This window comes from Chiloscyllium punctatum, chromosome 17 (assembly GCF_047496795.1).
Source record: "Chiloscyllium punctatum isolate Juve2018m chromosome 17, sChiPun1.3, whole genome shotgun sequence".
Classification (NCBI taxonomy): domain Eukaryota; kingdom Metazoa; phylum Chordata; class Chondrichthyes; order Orectolobiformes; family Hemiscylliidae; genus Chiloscyllium; species Chiloscyllium punctatum.
Genome location: NC_092755.1, coordinates 48,048,362 through 48,070,193, shown reverse-complemented (window position 1 = coordinate 48,070,193; position 21,832 = coordinate 48,048,362). Strand labels below are relative to the sequence as shown.

General features: G+C 45.6%; 1 protein-coding gene across 4 annotated transcripts in view; it reads left to right on the top strand.

Moving 5' to 3' along the window:
- The window catches only part of LOC140487810 (uncharacterized), a 96,732-nt gene that overhangs the window by 13,608 nt on the left and 61,292 nt on the right, over positions 1-21,832 (top strand). Inside the window, exons 3-4 of one of the 4 annotated variants that reach the window (XM_072587087.1) lie at positions 8,481-8,573; positions 13,417-14,160. The exons of 1 other annotated variant lie outside the window; for it this stretch is intronic. In XM_072587087.1, coding sequence (XP_072443188.1) covers positions 13,546-14,160 — 615 coding nt within the window. In that variant the 5' untranslated portion in view covers positions 8,481-8,573; positions 13,417-13,545. The remainder of the gene's footprint in view (positions 1-8,480; positions 8,574-13,416; positions 14,161-21,832) is intronic. 2 more of the 4 variants (XM_072587088.1, XM_072587089.1) reach the window with 2 other exon arrangements.

Sequence of the window (21,832 nt, the reverse complement as noted above, 5' to 3'; positions counted from 1 at the left end):
CCTGGACCTGTGTTGGGTGGGAGGATAAACCAGGCACATCCTTCCCCACTTCCCTCAATCCCCTGCATTTATCTCTCTGCTGCTGGCCCTCCCATTTGAGTAAGGTGGGACTGTTTGTTGTGTGCGCAGTCTGGTATCTTGTCACTCCCACCCCCTCAGTTGGTTTGCCGGAGAGAGCTCTTGGATCTGTTCTGTGGGAGACTGCCCTAGCTCTGGATGCTGGAAGGTTGAATACTCGATTTGTGGGAGGAAGGAGAATGTGATGGGGACAGAAATGTGGATAATCTGACAGATACGAGTGAGAGCCCTGTCGTCAGCAGCAGACAGAGGAATTCATGTCAGAAATGTAATTTTGAAAGTATCATTGCCACAGAAACACTGGGAGAGGGGAATGGAGTCCTTGCAGGAGCTGCATGTGAGGAGGAGTAATTTAAGGTAGCTGTGAGAGTTGGTGGGTTCGCAGTGGATGTGTTCCGGGAAATGCCGGGTGATTCTTGTGGAGCAGTGGTATTGTCTATACCTCTGAGCCAGGAGGCCCAGGTTCAAGTCCCATCTCCTCCAGGCGTGTGCAATACCAACCCCAAGGAAAATATCTCTGTCCCCATTTACAGGGGTAGAAGGCAGGAAAGGGGAAGTTCTGTGATGGACCAGGTGGAAATTGAATGCAGAACTAAATTTCAGTTTTCCAGTTTGCTTTAAATTCTTCAGGACCGACCATCGCTATTTCTGATGTCATTTTCGTCCTAATTGTCTCTTCCCCTCACCGGCTCAGTAATGAATGAGGCTGATTGGACAGGGCCTACCCTTGGTGTTTGTGTTCATTTAGCCCGTGCAATGAGAGGAAGGGGCTGATTGTGGTCCTGCCTGGGCTGGAGAGGACAGAGTGGCTGAGTGATGGATAGTGAGGATCTGCCTCTAAGTGAGGATCCGGCTGAGGGGTGCAGCGTTCCCCATAAACGTTGAGACTGATAGTTGAGTTAGCTGGCAAGCAGAGATATTTGTATCTCTGGGGTGCTGTACTTGAGAAAGCTGAGGAAGGGGCAGTCTTTTTTTTTTCCCTTTTTCCTGTGAATTATCCATGCTCAGTGCCCAGGATATGGAGTGATTTTCTTCTGTGCGAGTGGGGAGGAGAGGAAAAGAGATGGCAAGAAACTGGCAGCTTCACCTGTGTTGAGTCATAGTGATTGAAGCAAGATGGATTGTTTATTGTGTGCACCGTCTGGTGTCCCTCCAAATCACTTCTCAAAAAGAAATCTCAAATCAGTTTTCCAGTTTATCTCAAGGAGATCCTGATTCATTCCTGTGGGAGTCTGTTTAACCTGTCGCTGTAGAAACGGGGAGGCTGAATATTCATTCTGCAAATCTTGAACGTGTAATCTCACTGAATGTGCGAGTTGCCTGGGTTTGTGTTTAGCTCACTCAATTCTGTTTTTATGCACACGTGTGTGCAGACACGTGTGTGTGCACACACAGGCATAGGCACATGCACATGTGTAGAGAGGTGCATGTGTGTGCAGGCAGCCACTCTGAAAGTGATTGCTCTGCAGCTTTCACTGCCTCTGTGGAAGTCTCAGAGGCTCAGCGGTGAGTGAGAAAAATGTGGTGTGTAGCGCAGCCTTGGTTGCAAACCAGTAGCAGGAGGAGGTCACTCGAGCCTGCTCCACTCCTCTCCGGTCATCACTGATCATCCCAACTCCTGGGTTGTGTCCCCTGTTGCTCTGAAATAGAGTGAAAAGATTGTAAAGTGGGCGAGGGTCGTGTGATATCGATATGAGCCTGAGGTGTTACAGATGGAGATGGTCATGCTCTGTTGATGGAGATCCACATTAAACACAGTCCGTGTGAACTCCACTTCATGTTATTTCAGGGATCAGCTTCTCCAATTTAGATTTTAGATTTAGATTACATTACATTACAGTGTGGAAACAGGCCCTTTGGCCCAACAAGTCCACACTGCCCCGCCGAAGCGCACCCCACCCATACCCCTACATTTACCCCTTACCTAACACTACGGGCAATTTAGCATGGCCAATTCAGCTGCCCTGCACATTTTTGGACTGTGGGAGGAAACCGGAGCACCCGGAGGAAACCCACGCAGACACGGGGAGAATGTGCAAACTCCACACAGTCAGTCGCCTGAGGTGGGAATTGAACCCGGGTCTCTGGCGCTGTGAGGCAACAGTGCTAACCACTGTGCCACTGTGCTGCCGACGTGTGTTCTTTTGCATCTTTTTGTGTGTGTTCTGAGACTGGAGATGCCTTGTGGGTGTGTGCAGGATGGAGTTCCCCTTTAAATGCCCCCCATGAAATTGCATTGTGAAATTTCTCATTGGATGCCAATGTTGCTGGCAAGGCCAGTGTTTATTGCCTATCTCTAACAGACCTGGAAAAGTGGCTTTAAGCTATCTTCCTGAACACCTGTTGTATACTGTGTACGTACGCCCACAGTGCTATTACGGAGGGGGTTCAGTGATATATTTCTGAAACAGTGTGGTGAGTGACTTAGAATTTGAACACGCTGGTGTTCCCATGTATCTACTGCCCTTGTCCTTCTAGATGGAAGTGGTCATGGGTTTGGAAGGTTCTGGCTAAGGATCTTGGGTGAATTCTTGCAGTGCATCTTATAGGCAGAACACACCGCTGCTACTGAGCGTTGGTGCTGGAGGGAGTGGATGGGGCTCTGCATGTGGTGCCAATCAAGTAGCTGCTTTCTCCTGGATGGTGTCAAGCTTCTTGAGTGTTGGTGGAGCTGCCCCCCCCCCCCCAATCCAGGTTGACGTGCCTTGTCGATATTTCCAACCTCTGACCTGCTATTGCAATCACAGTATTTATAAGGCTAGCCTAGATCAATTTCTGGTCAATGGTCAGCCCTATGCAGATAAGAACATAAGTAACGGGAGCAGGATTAGGGGACACATCCACCCAAGCCTGCCCACCCATTCAACAAGATCATGGTTAATCTGCACTAGGCCTCAACTCCCCTTTTGTGCAAGCTCAGCATAGATGTCAACTGCGAGATTTGAAAAATCTATCTCCCTCCTCCTTTCAATACGTTGTGATCCCACCCTTCAGCTCTATGTCATTGCATGTCAGAGTGTGTTAGTTGAATTCTCTCTTGTTGGAAATGGTCATTGCCTGGCACTTGTATGATAGATAACATTTGCACCACCCATCAGCACCAACCCAGATATTGTCCTTATCTTGTTTCATTGGAACACGGACTGTTTCAGGATCTGAGGAGTCTGGAATGGTGCTGAACATCGTGCAATTGTTGGTGAACATTCACTGTCCATCCTTCTGATGGGCAGGAGGTCATTGATGAAGCAGCTGAAGGTGGTTGGACCAAGGAACTAGGGCTCTTGTGGCACAGTAGTAGTCCCCCACTCTGAACCAAGAGTACAATCTGGCCTGCTCCAGTGTTGTGTTGTAACCTTTCTAACCAAGTTGAAGGCAAATACCTACGTTGAGCTGTCCTTGGAAGGAGATGATTGACCTCCAACGACCTCCTTCCTTTGTGGTGGGCCTGACTCCAACCAGCAAAGGTTCACCCCTGATCCTTTCTGCCTCTCCTGTTGCTTGAGCTGCTTGGTGCTGCTCTCAAGGACAGTGACTCGCTCGCACTCCTGATCGGTCTCTCTCTCTCTCTCTCTCTCTCTCTCTTCCCCGTTCATTCTTCTCTCCCCTTTTTTTTATTGTCCATGTTTAGTCCAAGTTTGTGTTGAGGTTGAGATGTGTGTGTGTGTGTGTTCCTGCTTAAAGCCGCACAGAGTATCAGTGAGCAGGTTATTGCTCAGCAAGTGCTGCCTGCCTGTACCACCTTATCCATCACTTCGATGGTCATAAGTAGACCACTTGGTTGATAAGTGGTTGCTTTGGCATTGTCCTGCTTTTTTATAGACAGAGCATGCACCCTGCAGGGTCGAGGGAAAGGGTTTGGAGTATAGGGAATCCAGAGGAAATTTTAATCTGTATGGTAACCTCTCCAAAAGTTTTTAGATTTGCTGTAAATTGGCAAGTTGTAATCTTTAATTCAACAATTGCATCCAAGACTTCTAAACATTACTGCTTTGTTGTTAGGATTTCTCTCGTTTCTGGAGATGGTTCAGGAGCTAATTTTCAAGATTTTACATTCTCTGTATTCTACTTTGCTGTGCTAGTCCAAGGATAAATTTGCCATCCTGTATCTACTACAACCTGCTGGATCCAGGATTTATCTCCCAATTGTACACTGGTCTCTGGTTTAATTGCCTCCTCTGGCTTGCTTTGTGTATCTTGATGTTAGTTTTATTCCTGCAGATTGTGGAAGGAGACTGGACAGTGTTTCATTTATGAAGGTAATGCAAATGTTTGGTGAAGACTCTGTGGGTTTACCAGAGTAAGTTGGGGCTGGTGGCCAGTGGAGAATTTGCATTTCAAATGGATGCTATTGATTTTTTTTTGTTGTTTCTTCTCTTGCTTTTATGTTACAAACCCCAAATAATAAATTTTAATTGTTTGTCGTCCTCGCTTTGAAGCAGTTTGGTTTGTGTTTGGAGAACCCTCTGGAATCCAGTTACACAAGCAGTCGACATTGCACAATCGTTCAAACAAAAAAAACCTCAAGTGATGTTGCGTTTGTTGCCTGTTTTTCCCCCTGACTGTGTGGGAGGGTTACTGTAAGTGCTCAGAGAGGAGAGGCATAGCGGCTGAGACCGAGCATGTAGTTTCCCTGATCAACTGTGCACATCGTTTCCTTAACAACCTAAAATCAGAAAATTCTGGAAGCACTCGGTGGAGAGTGAGTGGTGCCCTTTCATCAGAACTTGAAGACCGGAAACATTTAACTCTGCTAATCTCCCCCTCCCACAGGTTCTGCCTGATTGAAACATTTCCAGCAATTTGCTTTGAGTTCAGAATTCCTTCATCTGTGTTGTTTGCCTCTGTTCCCCCAACATAAAAGATTCCACTCTGATTTCACCAGACAGAATGATTGATCTGTGTATGAGATAAAACAGCCTCTGTACGTGTGTGCGTATCAATCACCTGGCATATATTATTTGAGGTTGGAGTCATGTTTCCATCCCTGTCTTTCTATCTGTGCACCATCCCAAATTGAAGACTGTTTGATGTCGAGGTAAACTTGAATGGGTCTGCCCACCACTGCTGAGGAGATGTCTCTGTATCCTCCCCTCTCCCACGAACATATTCAAATCAGATTTCTGAATGATATCTGGAGGTTTCTAGTTCAAAGGCTGCTCTTCTGAGGCTGCATGTCGCTACTTCAATTTTGTCCTGCTTCATTAAGTGTTCAGCTTGGTCCAGTGCTGTCGCCTCCCGAGTGAATGGCCCACACCTGAGGCCTTCTGTTAGGCCGACACCCCGGTGTCGCACTGTCAGAGTCAGTGTCCTTCAGCTGAGACCACTAGTCCCAGTCTGCTCTCACTCTCCATCTCAAGGAGTGGGGGTTGAGGTGCTGGAGAAATTTTTATTCTTCAGCATAAGAAACCACACGGTGTTGGTGGGAGGTTTCTGTGTTGCAAACACGTGCCTGAAATGACCAGCAGTGCTTATGTTTCAGAAATATGTCTTTGGCTATAAAGAACTTTGGGGTGTCCTCTGTTTTCAGGGGGGGGTGTTTAGAAATATGAAACATTATTTTTCCCTTTATTCTTTTTCCAGTGCCATGGGTTTGAAGTTGCAGTGGGCCAGCAGATTGCCAGTGGACTACACCTACTGGAATGCAGCGCCTGTAAAAGACCCATTGTCTTGTGAAGAGAAATTAGATTGATTTTTTTTTGGGGGGAGAATGGTGACACGAAGGGAAATATTTTCCTGCAACAAGTGGTTAGGTTTTGGGGTGCACTGCACTGACGTATGTTAGAGGAACTTACCATTGAATCATAGGATCCCTACAGTGCAGATCGAGGCCATTTGGTGCACTGACCCTCTGATGCACATCCCTGTGACCCTGCATTTCCCATGGCTTAACCCCCGCCAGGCCGCACATCCCTGGGCAATTTAGTGTGGCCAGTCTTTGGACTGAGGGGGAAATCTGGAGGAAGCCCACGCAGTCACGGGGAGAATGTGCAAACTCCACACAGTCAGTCGCCCAAGGCTGGAATCAAACTCATGCTCCTGGTGCTGTGAGGCAGCCGTGCTAACCACTGAGCCTCTGTGCCCATTACGATAAACATCTGAAGAGAGCATTTGAAGGCTGTGAGAAAAGCCGGGTGACTGGGACTAACTGGGTTTCTGTTGCAGACGGTTGGCTAGATCGCTGCTTTCTAAGCTGTCCTGTGCTCTTACTGGCTCAGGTGGAATTACTGATACGGTTAATTCTTCCAGTAATTCATTTGCTAACTTCATCGTGTAGCTCACCGATTTTTGTTTTGGAAGTCTGATTGATTGTTTGAAGCATGAACGTATTTCCTGTATCTGCTTGAAGATGTTCAGGGTGTTCCCAGTTAACTGGAAACCTGGCCAGTTAGTCTTTCTTCTGTGGTAGGCAAAGTAATGGAAAGGGTACTGAGGGATAGGATTTATGAGTATCTGGAAAGACACTGCTTGATTAGGGACAGCCAGCACAGATTTGTGAAGGGTAGGTCTTGCCTTACAAGTCTTATTGAATTCTTCGAGGAGGTGACCAAGCATGTGGATGTAGTGTACATGGATTTTAGTAAGGCATTTGATAAGGTTCCCCATGGTAGGCTTATGCGGAAAGTCAGGAGGCATGGGATAGAGGGAAATTTGGCCAATTGGATAGAAAACTGGCTAACCGGTCGAAGGCAGAGAGTGGTGGTAGATGGTAAATATTCAGCCTGGAGCCCAGTTACAAGTGGAGTTCCACAGGGATCAGTTCTGGGTCCTCTGCTGTTTGTAATTTTTATTAATGACTTGGAAGAGGGAGTCGAAGGGTGGGTCAGTAAATTTGCAGATGATACGAAGATAGGTGGAGTTGTGGACAGTGAGGAAGGCTGTTGTCGGCTGCAGAGGGACTTAGATATGATGCAGAGCTGGGCTAAGGAGTGGCAGATGGAGTTCAACCCTGTCAAATAAGAATGCGGAATACAGGGTTAACGGTAGGGTTCTTAGTAAGGTGGAGGAGCAGAGAGATCTTGGGGTCTATGTACATAGATCTTTGAAGGTTGCCACTCAGGTGGATAGAGTTTGTAAGAAGGCCTATGGAGTATTAGCGTTCATTAGCAGAGGGATTGAATTCAAGAGTCGTGAAGTGATGTTGCAGCTGTACAGGACTTTGGTTAGGCCACAGTTGGAGTACTGTGTGCAGTTCTGGTCGCCTCACTTTAGGAAAGATGTGGAAGCTTTGGAGAGGGTACAGAGAAGATTTACCAGGATGTTGCCTGGAATGGAGAGTAGGTCGTACGAGGATAGGCTGAGAGTTCTCGGCCTTTTCTCGTTGGAACGGCGAAGAATGAGGGGTGACTTGATAGAGGTTTATAAGATGATCAGAGGAATAGATAGAGTAGACAGTCAGAAACTTTTTCCCCGGGTACAACAGAGTGTTACAAGGGGACATAAATTTAAGGTGAAGGGTGGAAGGTATAGGGGAGATGTCAGGGGTGGGTTCTTTACCCAGAGAGTGGTGGGGGCATGGAATGCGCTGCCCGTGGGAGTGGTGGAGTCAGAATTATTGGCGACCTTTAAGCGGCATTTGGATAGGTACATGGATGGGTGCTTAATCTAGGTTAGAAGTTCGGCACAACATCGTGGGCCGAAGAGCCTGTTTTGTGCTGTATTGTTCTATGTTCTATGTTCTATGTGGCGATTGGGGTAAGGTGGGTTCCACGCCTGGTTTGGGAAGGTGGCCGAGTTTGGGTGAATCCCTCAAGCGACAAGCTGAGTGCCAATCTGGTCTACTCTTCTCCTGCAGAGGAGGAGATGCCCTTTATCATACCAGTTCGTGTCTCCTCGATGAAGATTGGGAAAATGATAACGAGTTGTGAACATCCATCAGAAGCAGGAATAGTATCTGATTTACCCATCCCAGGGATGAGTCAAGGGTTTGGCGGGGGGGTGGGGTTGGAAATGGGAAGGAGAGCGGATCATTGGATCTCCTTTGGACGGATTGGCCAGGTTGTACTCTTACGCCTTGTAGTTTTGAGTTATGAGCCCCATCCTGCTGTTGAACTGGCTCCTCCCTCTCGTGTAACACTGAAATTAATTTTTAAGTTTCATAGAAACTCTAGCTGCATCTTTGCAGAGAGAGAGAGAGAAATAGACTTAACATTTCAAATCCAAGGCGATTCTTCAGAATAGTCGTATCAGACTCACCGTGACACACACTTTCTGTAACTGTTGCTGTCAGACCTGCTGAATAACTCCAAGGTTTTGGTTTTTATTTGCGATTTCCAGCATCTGCAGCACTTGGCTTTTATTTTAAACAGGAATTAATATTTGTGGACATTAGATTTAACCTACATATTAATTCTGTTCTTTGAAATGTGCCAGCCTTGTTGACTGTAAATTTTTCTTTCCTGTAGCTGACTGAACCAGGGTTCATGTTGAATGTTGCTGAAGAGCCCAGTGGATGTTGGCCGCCAGTGTCCAAATTTGGACCCCTAGCAGCATAATTGGTTAGTTTTGATCTAATATCCAGAATCATCATGTGCTGTATTTAAATGTAGTTGATTGACAGGGTCATGGAATAGCGAGGACCAGCCGCGACCAGAGCAGACTCAATGGCCGTGTGCCCTAATTCTGCTCTTTTATCTTCTGGCCTTTCGGATTGGCTCTCGTTTCTCATCTTTTGAGAAACCTGTTGAGGGTTACTTAAGGATTTGGAGTAAATAAGGGGGCACCGATTAATGTGGTGTATTTGGACTTTAAAACACTGTTTTTGATGAGGGGTCATGCTTGGGGTCATTGCCCAGGGTTAGGACGTGTGGGTTCGGTGTACTAGCATGGATTGAGGGTTGGTTAATGGACAGAAAACAAAACCGGAGTAATCGGATGTGCAGGTTGGCAGACCAAGACTGGGTACTGCGAGGATCTGAGCTATTCACAATCAATATTAATAAAGGCAGTGTTATGTTATAAAGTTAGCTGGAGACAAAACTGAGGAGGACAGAGTCTGCAGAGGCCTATTGACAGGTTAACCAGATGGACAAAAACATGTCAGGTAGAGCATCACTGGGAAAGTACCTACACTGGAAACAAAAAAACAAAAAATAGCAAGAGGCAAGGAAATGATATTCAGAGGGAACCTGGGGTTACATGTAAATCATAGTTTTCATGTGGTGGAGCAACCATCTGGAAGTGATGTTTTTGATCTTTGTTCCATTTTCTAAGAAAGAAAGTGTCTCACTCTTATGTCGGATGAAAGGACAAAGCATTCAAGTGGTGTTTGTTTTACTCTAGTCTCTTTCCAGTCTGTCTTCCCCTAATCTACCATTTTAACTTCTAGTTTCTTGCCCCGCCCCATTCCCCTTATGCTTTTTCCCCTCCCCCCTCCTTAAACACCAATCATATTTGGGTCCACCACACTCTCTGGTAGTGAGATCCACATTCTCACCACTCCCTGTGACAGGATGTTCCTTCTGATTCGATTTCTTAAGGTCTATCCGATATTGATGGCCTCTATTGATCCCCATAAGAGGAAACATTTCTTGATGTCCACTGTCAAGAACTTTCAGATCTTATGGACCTCTCTTAGATGTGCACACGCATGCATGAACTGTCTCTTTGAAAGGACGGATCTAGCCTGTCCCTGGCACTAAAAGGATCAATGGTTATGGGCAGAAAGTGGGGAGCAGTGATCAGGTATGTTCATGTTGAACGGTGGAGCAGGCTTGAACAGCTGCTCCATCTGTTTTCTGTCTTTGGAACCATTTTGTAAATCTTCCCTGTACCCTCTACGATGCGCCTCTATTCTTTTTCATTAAAGATTTGTTACAGGTTTAGTATAACTCTCTCTACTTTTCAATTCTATCCCTCTTGATGTAAATCTGAGTGCCCAGTTTGCTTTCTCTTCCAGCCTCGCGAACCTGTGGCATTTGTACCAGGTGATTGCTTTGTCTCACTGGGGTAGAGGAACAATCTCCTTCCAATGAATAAGTCACCTCTCTGTTCCTTCTATCTCCTGTTTGACTCTGATAAACTTGTAGAATGGCCAAGTAATTGGTGAGTGAAATTCACCAATGTCCTCCTGAACTTGTTGCGCCTGTCCTCGGTATTGGCTAAGTCCCCAATTTGTTGTCACCTGCAAAGGTCACACTTTGTGTTTTCGATTCCAGTGCCCAAACTGTGAATGTGAGTTGTGGACAGTAGTGATCCCATCACTGATCCCTGTTGAATACTACCTCCCAACTTCTGCAACTCTCAATAATTACCCTTCGTTTTTATGTTTTCTGCTTCTGTCCTGAATCTTACCATCTCATCTAGGCAGGAATCTACTCTAATCTCGTTTAGCATTTGCCAATAATTCCTCATTCTCTGAATTATTAATTAGCCTTTTTAAAAATCCAAATTAATGACATCTGCTACATTATTATTGTCTTCTGTCTGATCACGTTTTGGAGTTTTCTTTTTAAATCAATGACTATTCATTATTGTATTTTTTTAAAAAAATTAGTTACTCATCTCTCCTTTGTCAAAAGAAAAATAGGAGCTTTTAGTACTCTTTCGCTCACTAATCTGTAATTTCCTTGACATGTTCTGACCCTCAAACCATAGGATTTTTCAGTTGTCCACCAGTCCTCTTTTTCTAACATTATTAACTGTTTGTAGTAACACCTCCTGCAGGCTTTTTCCCCACATTATTTTAACATGGGTGGATAGATTTCATCTGGACTAGCCTCTCTCAAGTGTTTCTTTTATTCGATATATCTTTTTGTTGTTTTTAAATGCACTTATCCCATTATTCATCTCATCTTCCAATGTCATGACTCTTTGTCCTATCTCCCTGGTAAATACTGAAGCAATCAGAAGTTTGGAGGTCTCTCTCATTTTCAGGATATGATCTTGACTCTCCCTTTGCTGATTGTACTTCCATCGCAGCCTTCCTTTCTTATGGATATGCATCTAAAATATTTTGCTATTTCAGATGCCTGCATATTTTAATTTCAGTGTTCCTCTTTACCTTCCACAGTGTTAACTCTCCTCTTGTGCTGTCTTATCCTGAACCCCTGTGATATCTAATGCATGCCATTTTCCTGACACTCGGTTGTCTGTCTTCATTGATGAAGTCTCACATGTCTTTAATTTATTTTCTCTTTCTGGTGGAATATATTTTTGCACTGAGTACTGTCTTGAATATTTCCCATTTTTGTTCTACATTATTGTTTGCTAATGTAGTCACCCATTTTGGTTTCTCAAATTCTAATCGTAGTCCCTCATAGCCATCAGCTTTTCTTTGGTCTATAAACATGATTTGCATCATCCAAACCTCCTCCTCAACCAGAATCTTAGTGTTTGTTAAGATCACTACAGATCAGAGGCTGTCCCTCCTTTTTTTTAAAGTTTGTTTATCTACTCCAGTTCACTCAGCATCGCAGATCCTCTTCTGTTGCTTTTTTACATGCCGAGTTGGAAAGAAATCTTGCACATGTCAGAACATTCACTTTTCCCCTTTAGCTGCCTCTGACCTTGTATCACCAGAATCGTTGAAATCTTGCATTCTGTTTACGTTTACTTGATTCCCTAATGTATCACGCATATTCCTTTTACTCTACCTTCTATTTATAGTCTGGAGACCGCAGCTTGTGATGGACTATTGGGATGTACAGCTTGTGGTGGACTATTGGGATGTACAGCTTGTGGTGGACTATTGGGATGTACAGCTTGTGATGGACTATTGGGATGTACAGCTTGATCCCTTCGCCTTGATGTCTCCCTTTATTCTGCTGCCACTCTGTCAGCAAGAACATATCCTCCACCTATTTCCCCCTCTAACTTTTCTGAAGGTCTTGTGCCCTGCTCTGATGTTCCTGCAGCCATTTCTTAGTGATCCCTACTGCATCGGGTTTCCTCTTGACATATTGCCTTCAACTTCTTTATTTTCTTAGGTACACTGTGTAGACTGCTGCACAGGCATCTTGACTCCCTTTTGAATAGGATTGCCTCTTGCATTATGGTTAACCACCTTTTCCCTTGTCATAAAAGTTCTCCTTATTTGATGGGCTCCTTTGTTCCTCGACTCTGTTTTGTCCATGTTAAGATTGCTTATGTTTTCCTGTAACTCCTCCCTTCAGTCTTCCTGTATTCCAACCTCTGCTATTTATACTTCTGCTATAGCACGGGTCCTTATCCTGGTTTAAGTGGAGCAGGGCCTATTCTTTGCAACTCGTTCCTGTCCGAGGAATGGTGCCAGGGTCTGGCCACCATGTGCTTTGGTGTGCGTCAGTCTCATCAAACCCCACCCCTCTGATTTTCTCTCTTCCACTCCAAATTCGAAACCCCTCCCTCCCCCATCTGCCGTCTCCAGTTTACACCCCCTCTGTCTCTCCGATATCCTCTTGCCCCCTCCTCCACCCCGGCTCTCCAATTCCCCAACCCCATGTCTCTTTTTTTTTCCTCCCTCTCCCTGATTTCTTACTCCCCCCACCCCTCCAAATCTCCCCCTCTTTCTAGAACTACTTGTTGCTTTTGTGAAGTGCTCGAGCTTCCCCTTGGGGTGGTGGTCCCTGGGTGAAACACTGTGTAGGCCTTTGGTGTTGGAGAGAAGGCCTCTTGTCTTTTATAAGCAAACATTCCCAGTCTGAGACAGACCCTGCTGGTCAGGTAACCAGTCCTAACCATCCACTGACCCAAGTGTGGACAAAACCACAGGATTAAAGTTGCATCAAACTCAGAATTTTAGGAAAAGATCAAATCTGACAGCCTAAGGTTCTGGTGAGGCTTCACTGCAGTACTGTGTGCGTTTTTGGCTTCTTTACCCAAGGTAGTAGGTACCTGTCTTCTCGAATGTGCAGTAAACGTGCACAAGGCTGGTTCCTGGGATCCTCCTGTGAAGAGGCATTGAGCAGACTTGACCGAGATTCCCTGAGATTAGGTCGAATTGCATCATGAAATTTTCGAGTGCCTCGATGGGCTGGGTGCTGGGTGCTCGCTTCTCCCCTGTCTGAGGGGTCCGGAACTCCCAAATTAAAGGGTTGCCCATTCCGAGCTGAGGAGGTTCTCCTCCTCCTCCTCCTCCTCCTCTGAGTTGGCAGACGTTGTGAACTCTCCACCCCAGAGGGATTGGGAAAGCTCAGTCACTGAGTACCTTTTGAGACTGGTGAAGGAGGGGGGAGTGAGAAGATGTTGCTGTAGACCAGCCGTGATCCCCTCAAGGGGCCAAATGGTTGACGTTAGATCCTACATCCTGCCTTCCCTAGCTTCTGTGTAAGTTTTTTTGGAGGTTATTATAAGTTTGCATTTGGGAATTATTTCAGGGGGTTCTACAGTTTTTGTTTTGTTTGTTTTTGTTTTGTTTTATAGGTATTGCTGTGTAAAATGTGTGCCTAAGCGTCTACAGTGTAAATTCCCCCCCTTCCCCCTTAACCCCCACCCCTCCACTGTCCCAATCTCCCCCACCACGCCCACTGAGAAGGCTGGACCAAAGGAGTCATGCTTTCAGCTCTTGTGGGTGGAGGGGTGAGCAGGGGTCAGCGACTCTCGACGCCCGAGGCTGCCTCCCTTCTGCTGGCCCAGGAGTTGTGTATCGGACTGCGGAGCCGGAGAGTGACCAGGATGTCGGTCCAGAGTAGGCCCCCTCATCAGCCACAGGCCTCTCACCAGGCCCCCAGGCTCGGGCCCCGAGCCCGGCAGCTACCTGCCTCCGCCTCCCCCTCTCCCTCCTCCTCCCCCCTCCTCCTCCTCCCGGACCGCCGAGCGACCAGGACATCCTCCCAGGGCAGGACCCCTCACCCCGTGCCGGAGCAGCACGCTCGTACGCATACGCTCAAGTCCAGCGGGCGGATGGTCAAGAAGCTGAACTACCGCAAGGTGGCGAACCGGGGCCTCCTGCAGACAGACGCAGCTGCCACCAAGCGGAATGCCAGGCCCAGGAGTAAGGATCCGGCGACAGAAGGGCACCTGGAGGAGCATGAGGAGTGCCCGATTGTGCTGCTGGCCCAGGAAGTTGAAGCGGTGCAGAGGAGGAGAACAGGGGCTGTAGGCAAGAGCCAGTCCGTAGCTCGTCGGAGTAAGGCCCGCTCAGTTGTGAAGCCAGGCAGTGACCAGGTGAGAACCATATCTGAGCAGTGACAGTGAATAAAGTTTGGGTGGTGAGCTGGCTGTCTGCTGGTGTGCTGGGGCCAAGGACAAATCAGTAATTTGAGTGACCACTTACCAACGGGGTATGCTTACCTTTACCTTCTTGAAAAGGAAAGCTTTTTGGGAACCGCAGTGTCTGGTCAAATTGCATCTTGAATGAAATTTTAATTTGTGTGGATGTCTGAGGCAGGACGACACTGCAACCTATCAGTGGGCTGGTAATAGTGAGCGGAAGTGGTCCTATGCACTTCAACTTCAACCCCTGTCATCACTGTCGAAGAAAATTAGAAGCCGTGTGGTGCGAAAGTTGAATCACTGTTAAAACCAGTCAGGACATGGGAATGGTTAAGTGCTTCGGCCCTCAGTCCTAGTCAGTCCGTCCTTTTGGATTATTGTAGATCTCTACCCGAATACTGGGAGCTATTTCACCCCTCAGCCCCAGACAGCCTTGCCCCAACAAAAGTCTGTCTGCCAAATTGGGCGTTTTAATGAACTCGAACACCATGAATTCTTGAGGAGTGCAGGGTATCGGGGAGGAGCAGGAAAGGATCAGCCATGTGATTATTGGTAATGGACCAGGCTCATAGGGCTGAATGGCCTACTCCTTTTAAGCTATGTGTTCACTTGTACCCAGTATTCCACAGTCTTCTGGGAAAACAGAATTCCAGGTTTCTATGTGAGAGAAATGCTTCCAAATTTCATGCCTCAATCATGGCTCTAAATGTATGCTCCCTTATTTTAGACTGCCCTCTCAAAGACAGTAGTTTCTCTTTAAAACAGTTGCTGCTCAGCTCAATTAGATTATTCTTGAGCCTTCTAAATATCAGGGAACGCCAGTTAATCTTACGTGACGTCTTTATATAATGTAACATTTTCTATAATGTTTGCCCCGGTAAAATTCTGATGAATCTATACTGCTTCTCCATTCAATGCCAATATGTTCTTGTGGATGTGCAGTGTCCAGAGCTGAACAGTCTTTACAAGATGGGAGCCACTCGGATATCCAGACAACTGAAGCAGTGCTTTCCCCTGCCCTGTCCCCTGCCTTGTTTTCCAGGCACCTTGAGGTACAGGTCACAATGCATTGACCTTCTGTTACCTTTAGGTTCTGGAGACGTGAATCCGTTTCTCTGCAATTTTTAGTTTCTCACTGTGAAAGAAATAGTCTCCCTTTGTCCTGGATCCCAAACTCTTCGTGTTGCACTCCATCCACCAACATCGCCATCATCTGTCTGTGCCTTTTGTAATTTGCTGCTCTCACCTATGTGGTATTTATTGTCCTTCCTAACTGATTTGGTTTTCCTGTAGCCGTATTAACGGCTGAAATCATCAGCAAAAGTGCAAACTATTCCATAGCCATCAATCAAATCCTCACCTGAAGAGGTCAAACTGTGGTTAATTTGGCCAGCGCTGTGTGCTGATGCTGTTCCACATCTTCCTGTAGCTCGACACAACTGGAGTACACCTTGTGTTTCCATCCATAGAGCTCAGCGGATGTGTTCAGACAGTTCAGAAGGACTGTCATCTGATCATGCTGTTTGAGTTGCTGCTCTGTTTGAATTCTGTTCCAGTTCTGCTCTTGTCCTGAGGAGTGCTGAGGAGACCAGAGCAGTGCTGGGAATGGTTATAATGGATTGCTGGTCGTCGCCATCTTTTGGGGCCGGCGTATTAATGTGATTGGAAAGCAGAAAGGAGCAAGGAGGTTTATTGAAGTACCAAGCAACTGGAAAGTTGGGGTCACTCCTGCAGACTGAGTGGAGGTGTTCTGTAAAGCAAACACCCAGACCGATAGGTCTCGCTGATGTCAAGAATATACCATGTTGTGAGCAGATAATACGGTAGCCTAGTTTGGAAGAAGGACAGGTAAATTGCTGCTTCACCTGGAAGATGTATTTCGCACCCTTGGTCACAGAGGAGGGAGGAACACTCTGATGTCTTTGCCTCAGTCGTGGAGCTTAAATAATTTTAAACCAGCTGGATAGGTGCTTGTTCGGCTGGAGAATTGAAGGCACTTGGAGGTAGGTGGGAATGTACAGTCCAAAGCAAACAGATCAGCCAAGATCTTATTGAATGGCAGAGCAGGCAAGACAGGCCAAATGGTCTACTGCTATTTGTTATGTTTGTATGTTAGTGCTTCTGTCCGTTGATAACAGAGGAGTAGGCTATTCAGTCTCTTGAGCCTGATCTGCTATTAAATCAGATCATGGTTGATCATGGCCTGAATTCCGTTTGCCTCCACCATTGCCACACTCCTTGAAGTTAGTATCTCTAGAAACCTGTTGATTTCTGTCTTTGATCTGCTGAATGAGTGAGCATCTCCAGTCCTGTGGCCTGGAGAATTTCAAAGACTCACTACACTCTAAGTGAGGAACTTCAGTCTTAAATAGCTTACCACAACCAAGGGGAAATACCCTCTCTTTTTCCACTGTTCCACCCTGTGAGAATTTAGTCAGTTGTAATGAGAACGTATTCTTCAAAACTCAAACGCCTTTGCTCCTATCCTAACATTTGCATCCTGATCCTGATACAAAGTTCCAACAAAAGCTCCACATAAGCTGGAGGAACAGACCTTATTTTTCACTTGAGCACTTACAGCTTCTAAGATCAACATGGAGTTCAGCAACTTCAGAGCATGAACACTTTTTCCTATTTTGATTACAGCCATCTGCTTCATCTCCTCCCCCTCTCTCCGCACCCCCAACCCACTTCCTCCTCTGCTGAACTTACAGTTGAGCAGGCTTTCACACACTTATCATTGACACCGTTTCTTCTATCTCTGTCTCTCCTTTACCCTCATTAGTGCTTCCTTTGTCTTTTTCTCTGGGCGCCTTTGTCATCTGTTTGTCCTGATCATCCTTTCCCCTCTGTCAACAGCACAAAACACATTATTTTCCAGTCTCTTGCAGTTCCAAAGGAGTGTCATTTTGAACTCAGAACATTAACTCTGCTTTCTCTCCACAGATGCTGCTGGACCTGCTGAGTTTCTCCATCACTTTTGTTTTTATTTCAGATTTCAGTCATCTGCAGTATTTTATTTTTATAAAGTCTTCCGAAGTCCCTGTGAGAAATAAGTTCTTATCTCTGTCCTGAAAGGATAACCCCCTAACTTTAAACCAGTGCTCCATGGTTCTGGACTGACACACAAGAGGAAACCTCCTTTTCATGTCCACCTTCTCAAGACTGTTCAGAATCTTCTACACTTTAATAAAATCACCTGTCATTCTTCTAAACCCCCCGTGGGAACAAGCCCAGCCTGTTCAACCTATTCTGAAGACAACCAGCTCATTCCAGGGATCAATTAAACCTCCTCTGAACTTCTAACACTTGTACATCTTTCCTTAGATAAGGAAACTGCACACGGTGTTTAAGATGTGCTCTCCCCTGATGCCTGTATAACTGAAATATAACATTTTTACTTTGATGTTCAACTTCTCTCATAATAAAGGATCGCATCCCACAAGTCTCCTCTTGATTGTGTGGTTCCTACATACTAATGTTTTATGACTCCTGCAGCGAAGCACCTAAATCCCTCTGCACCTCAGCATTCTGCAGATATTGTCCAGTTAAGTAACACTGCTTTTATTTTCCATTCTTCTTGCCAAAGTGAACAACTTTGCGTTTTCCCATATCATGATCCATCTGACAGACCGATGCCCACTCACTCAATCCCACCTGCAACTTCCTCAGGCTTCTTCCCCACTGAGTAGATGTCCCACCATCAGCTGCCTGGACTCTCACTCTTTGTATTCAACTGAGTCAGTTCCCTTCACTACGCTGTTGTCTACTACTACTATTAATACTAAAACTACAGTGCTTGTTGCTCAACCCATTTCTATGACTTTCTGTATCACAGTGCTGTAGTCCGTTTGCTAATCCTTCTTGCAGACCCCATCCTCACCCAGCAGGTTGACATCCCTACACTTGAACCTCCTGGTCCCCTTACCTGCCTCATTCATTGTGGCACCTTCATGTCCCTGACTTTTAACCAAATCAGAAGCCCTATCCTGAGTGGTGGGACTGCCTCCTGGTATAAAGAATACATGTACCTTTCCACTTCTCTGGCTCATCACGGTGTCTGTTTCAGCCTCCAGCTCATCAACTGTGTCAAAGCTGCTCAATCTTTACTTATTACAGAGATGTGTCCCCAGACCACAATAGTATTCAAGAACTCTGACATACTGCAGCCTTGACACATCACCTGTCCTGCCATCTGTATGAGTTTTAATTGCATATTTATACTGTACTATTCAATTGTCCTTAACTGAGATCTTGACCCTTCACCTTTCTCTGAAGCGGAGGCTTTAAAAAGACAAATGATCAGTTAATCGCCAGAAAAGTAAATATATGACTAATTTGGGAGAAGTTGAAGCCATTTTGTTGAATGTTTTTGTCTGAATCTGATCGGAACACTTCATAGAAATAACAATGCAGAGGGACAACATCCTTTTCATACTATGAGAAGTTTGGCAGGTGGACTCTGGTAAAGCTGTTGCTATGGACAGTGCACCAGCTAGATGATAACTGACAATTAATTGCCAAAGGAGTTTCTTTTGTTTGCCTCAAGACCACCTTCACAGGTCAGTATGTGCATCAGAATTGATACATTTCCGTGCACTGTATGATCGGCCTCTGTCAATAACCTTGTAAACAGGCCACAAGACATTTGTTCACTGTGCAAGCGTGATGCTGAAATAGTCCATATCACACCCATCCCGTGGGATAATGGCTGTCCTGATCAGATTATTTATCATGTAAACTCTGACCAGTCTCAATAATGAACCGTTATGTTCCAGGACCTAACGCCGATAGGAGTGAACCCATTCATTTAAATGGGGAATGTACTTCCCGGCAGCCCCCCAGTCCCTGGTGCTGGAATGTTCCGTACAATATGCTTGGGCCATGGGGAAGTGAAACCACGGAATATGATTCTGTGGGTACAGGGGTTGCCCTATATTGTGTGGGAGCAAGATTAGTTATGTTCGCCACTAACAGCCAAAAAGGTGATCTGTCCAATACAAAAATGAGTAATGTAGTTTACAAATTTCAGTGCTCGTGTTATGCCAGCTATGGAGACCTGATGTCCAACAGACTGGTGGACTATATCAAACAGCATATCACTTTGGCTGTTTGTCACAGGCAAAAAATTGACTGACCCCAACCAGTCCACACTTAGAGTCACAGAGATGTACAGCATGGAAACAGACCCTCAGTCCAACTCATCCATGCTGACCAGATATCCTGAATTAATCAAGTCTCATTTGCCAGCACTTGGCCCATATCCCTTCCTATTCACATACCCATCCAGATGCCTCATAAATATTGTAATTGTACCAGATTCCATCAGTTTCTTTGGCAGCTCATTCCATACGTGCACCAACCTGTGTGTGAAAAACAAGTTGCCCTTTTGGTCCTTTTCATATCTTACCCCTCTCACCCTAAACCTATGCCCTGTTATTCTGGATAAAAGACCTTATGTCTATTTATCCTATCCATGCCCCTTGTAACTTTATAAACCTCTATAAGGTCACCTCGTCAGCCTCCAATGCTCCAGGGAAAACTGCCCCAGTCTATTCAGCCTCTCCCTTTTGCTCAAACCTTCCAACATCCTTGTAAATCTTTTCTGACCCTTTTCAAGTCTCACAATATCCTTACTATTGGAGGGAGACCAGAATTGCACACAATACTCCAAAGTGGCCTAACCGGTATCCTGTACAGCCACAATGTGACCTCCTAACTCCTGTACTCCATGTTCTCACCAATGAAGGAAGGCATGCTAACTATCAAGTCTCCCTACGATTCTACTTTCAAGAAACTGTGAACCTGCACTCCAGGGTATGGTGCACCTGGACCTACTCAAAGCTGCATATATTCTTTGCTGACAGAACACCCAGCCACACTACATCTGTTACAACTCCATGAAATCAGTGATGGCCATTTGCTGGTTATTTTCTCTGGCAAATCCCTGTGATGATAGAGGGCTAACCTTCCTGGATTAAACTGAAACTAAGTTTGATGGTTAACTGTCAGGCATCAAGCTGGTGCACTCTCTCTGGTAACCCCTCTACCAATCAGAATCCACCTTGCCAACCAGTCAGCACTTCTCTCAAACAAAACAAGTGCTGGTTTCCTTGTACTTTGCCATTCCTGCCAATTACCCTGATGAGCGCTAGATGAAAAAGTTTGACAAATGTCTTTATTTCAATAATATTCAAGCTCTGTGCTACCAAATGATTAACAGTTAGATAATAATGGAGGTTAGACTAGGAACACTTTAAAGGGCTTCCTTACCTTTTCTCCTGGAATTCCCTGCACATAAACCACCTGAACTCCAAACCTACCAGTCATATCAGTAATATTAAAGTAATGCACCTAAAATCCAGTACCTGTGATGTTTGAAGCAATGCATGGATGTAGGTTAAATCTAGCTTTTGGCCAGAAAGGGTAACATCTGATGAAACGAGCCTCCTCATTTTGCCTGGAACTTTGCTGATATTGCATGTACATGAGGCCCGCCCATACTGTGAGCTGTAGATAAACAGACTTTGAACCTTGCATTGCTTTAGTCTCCTACCGCTTGAGTTTTAGGTTTCCTTTGACCAAAGAAAAACGTGCTGAATGGGGAATAAGCCCTCTCCCATTCCCCACCTCCTGCATGAGAATGGTCCCATGGTTACCTCAAGCAAAGTCGGAGTTCCTGTCACCACTATCCTCTTGTTTCTCCTTGTTGGTAGCTTTCTTTAGCTGTTTAGATTCTCCCCTTTGGAATTCCCCTCTCAATGCTCTCTACTTGCTTTTTTGTAAGAAAAGGTGCTCTTTTAAACCTCATTAACCAAACTTTTGATCATTTTGACATTGACAGAACGTCATATTTTACAATCTACGCAAATGCAAGTTAATTGGACCAAACCCCCCCCCCCGCAACATGACAGCAACAGAATTTAGGCCAATCAACCCATCAAATCTGCTGTGCCATTCAATCATGGCTGATAAGTTGTTCAACCCCATTTTTTCTCCCTTATAATCATTGATCTCCTCGGCAATTAAGACATCACCTATCTCTGTTGTAAATATACTCAATGACCTGGCCTCCACATCCTTCTGTAGCAATGATATCCATAGATTCCCCACTCACTAGCTGAAGAAGTTTCTTCTTACCTCCGTTCTAAAGGGTCTTCCCTTTTACTCTCAGGCTGTGCCCTTAGCTCCTTGTCTCTCCTGCCACTGGAAACATCTTCCCAACATCCACTCTGTCCAGGCCGTTCAGTATTCTGTAAGTTTCAATCCAGTTCCCCTTCAACCTTCTAAACTCCATGAAGTGTAGTCCCAGCGTCTTCAAACATTCCTCATATGCTAAGCCTTTCAGTCCTGGGATCAATCTTGTGAACTTCTTCTGAACTCACTCCAGGGCCAGTACATCCCTCCTGATGTATGGGGCCCAAAATTGCTCTCAAAACTGTAAATGTGATCTGACCAAAGCCTTATAAAGCTTCAGAAGTACATCCCTACTTTTCTATTCTGGTCCTCTCAAGATGAATGACAGCATTGTATTTGCCTTCCTAACCACCAACTCAACCTGCGAGTTTACCTTCAGAGAAACCTGGACTCGGACTCTCCAGGCCATTTGCACTTCAGATTTCTG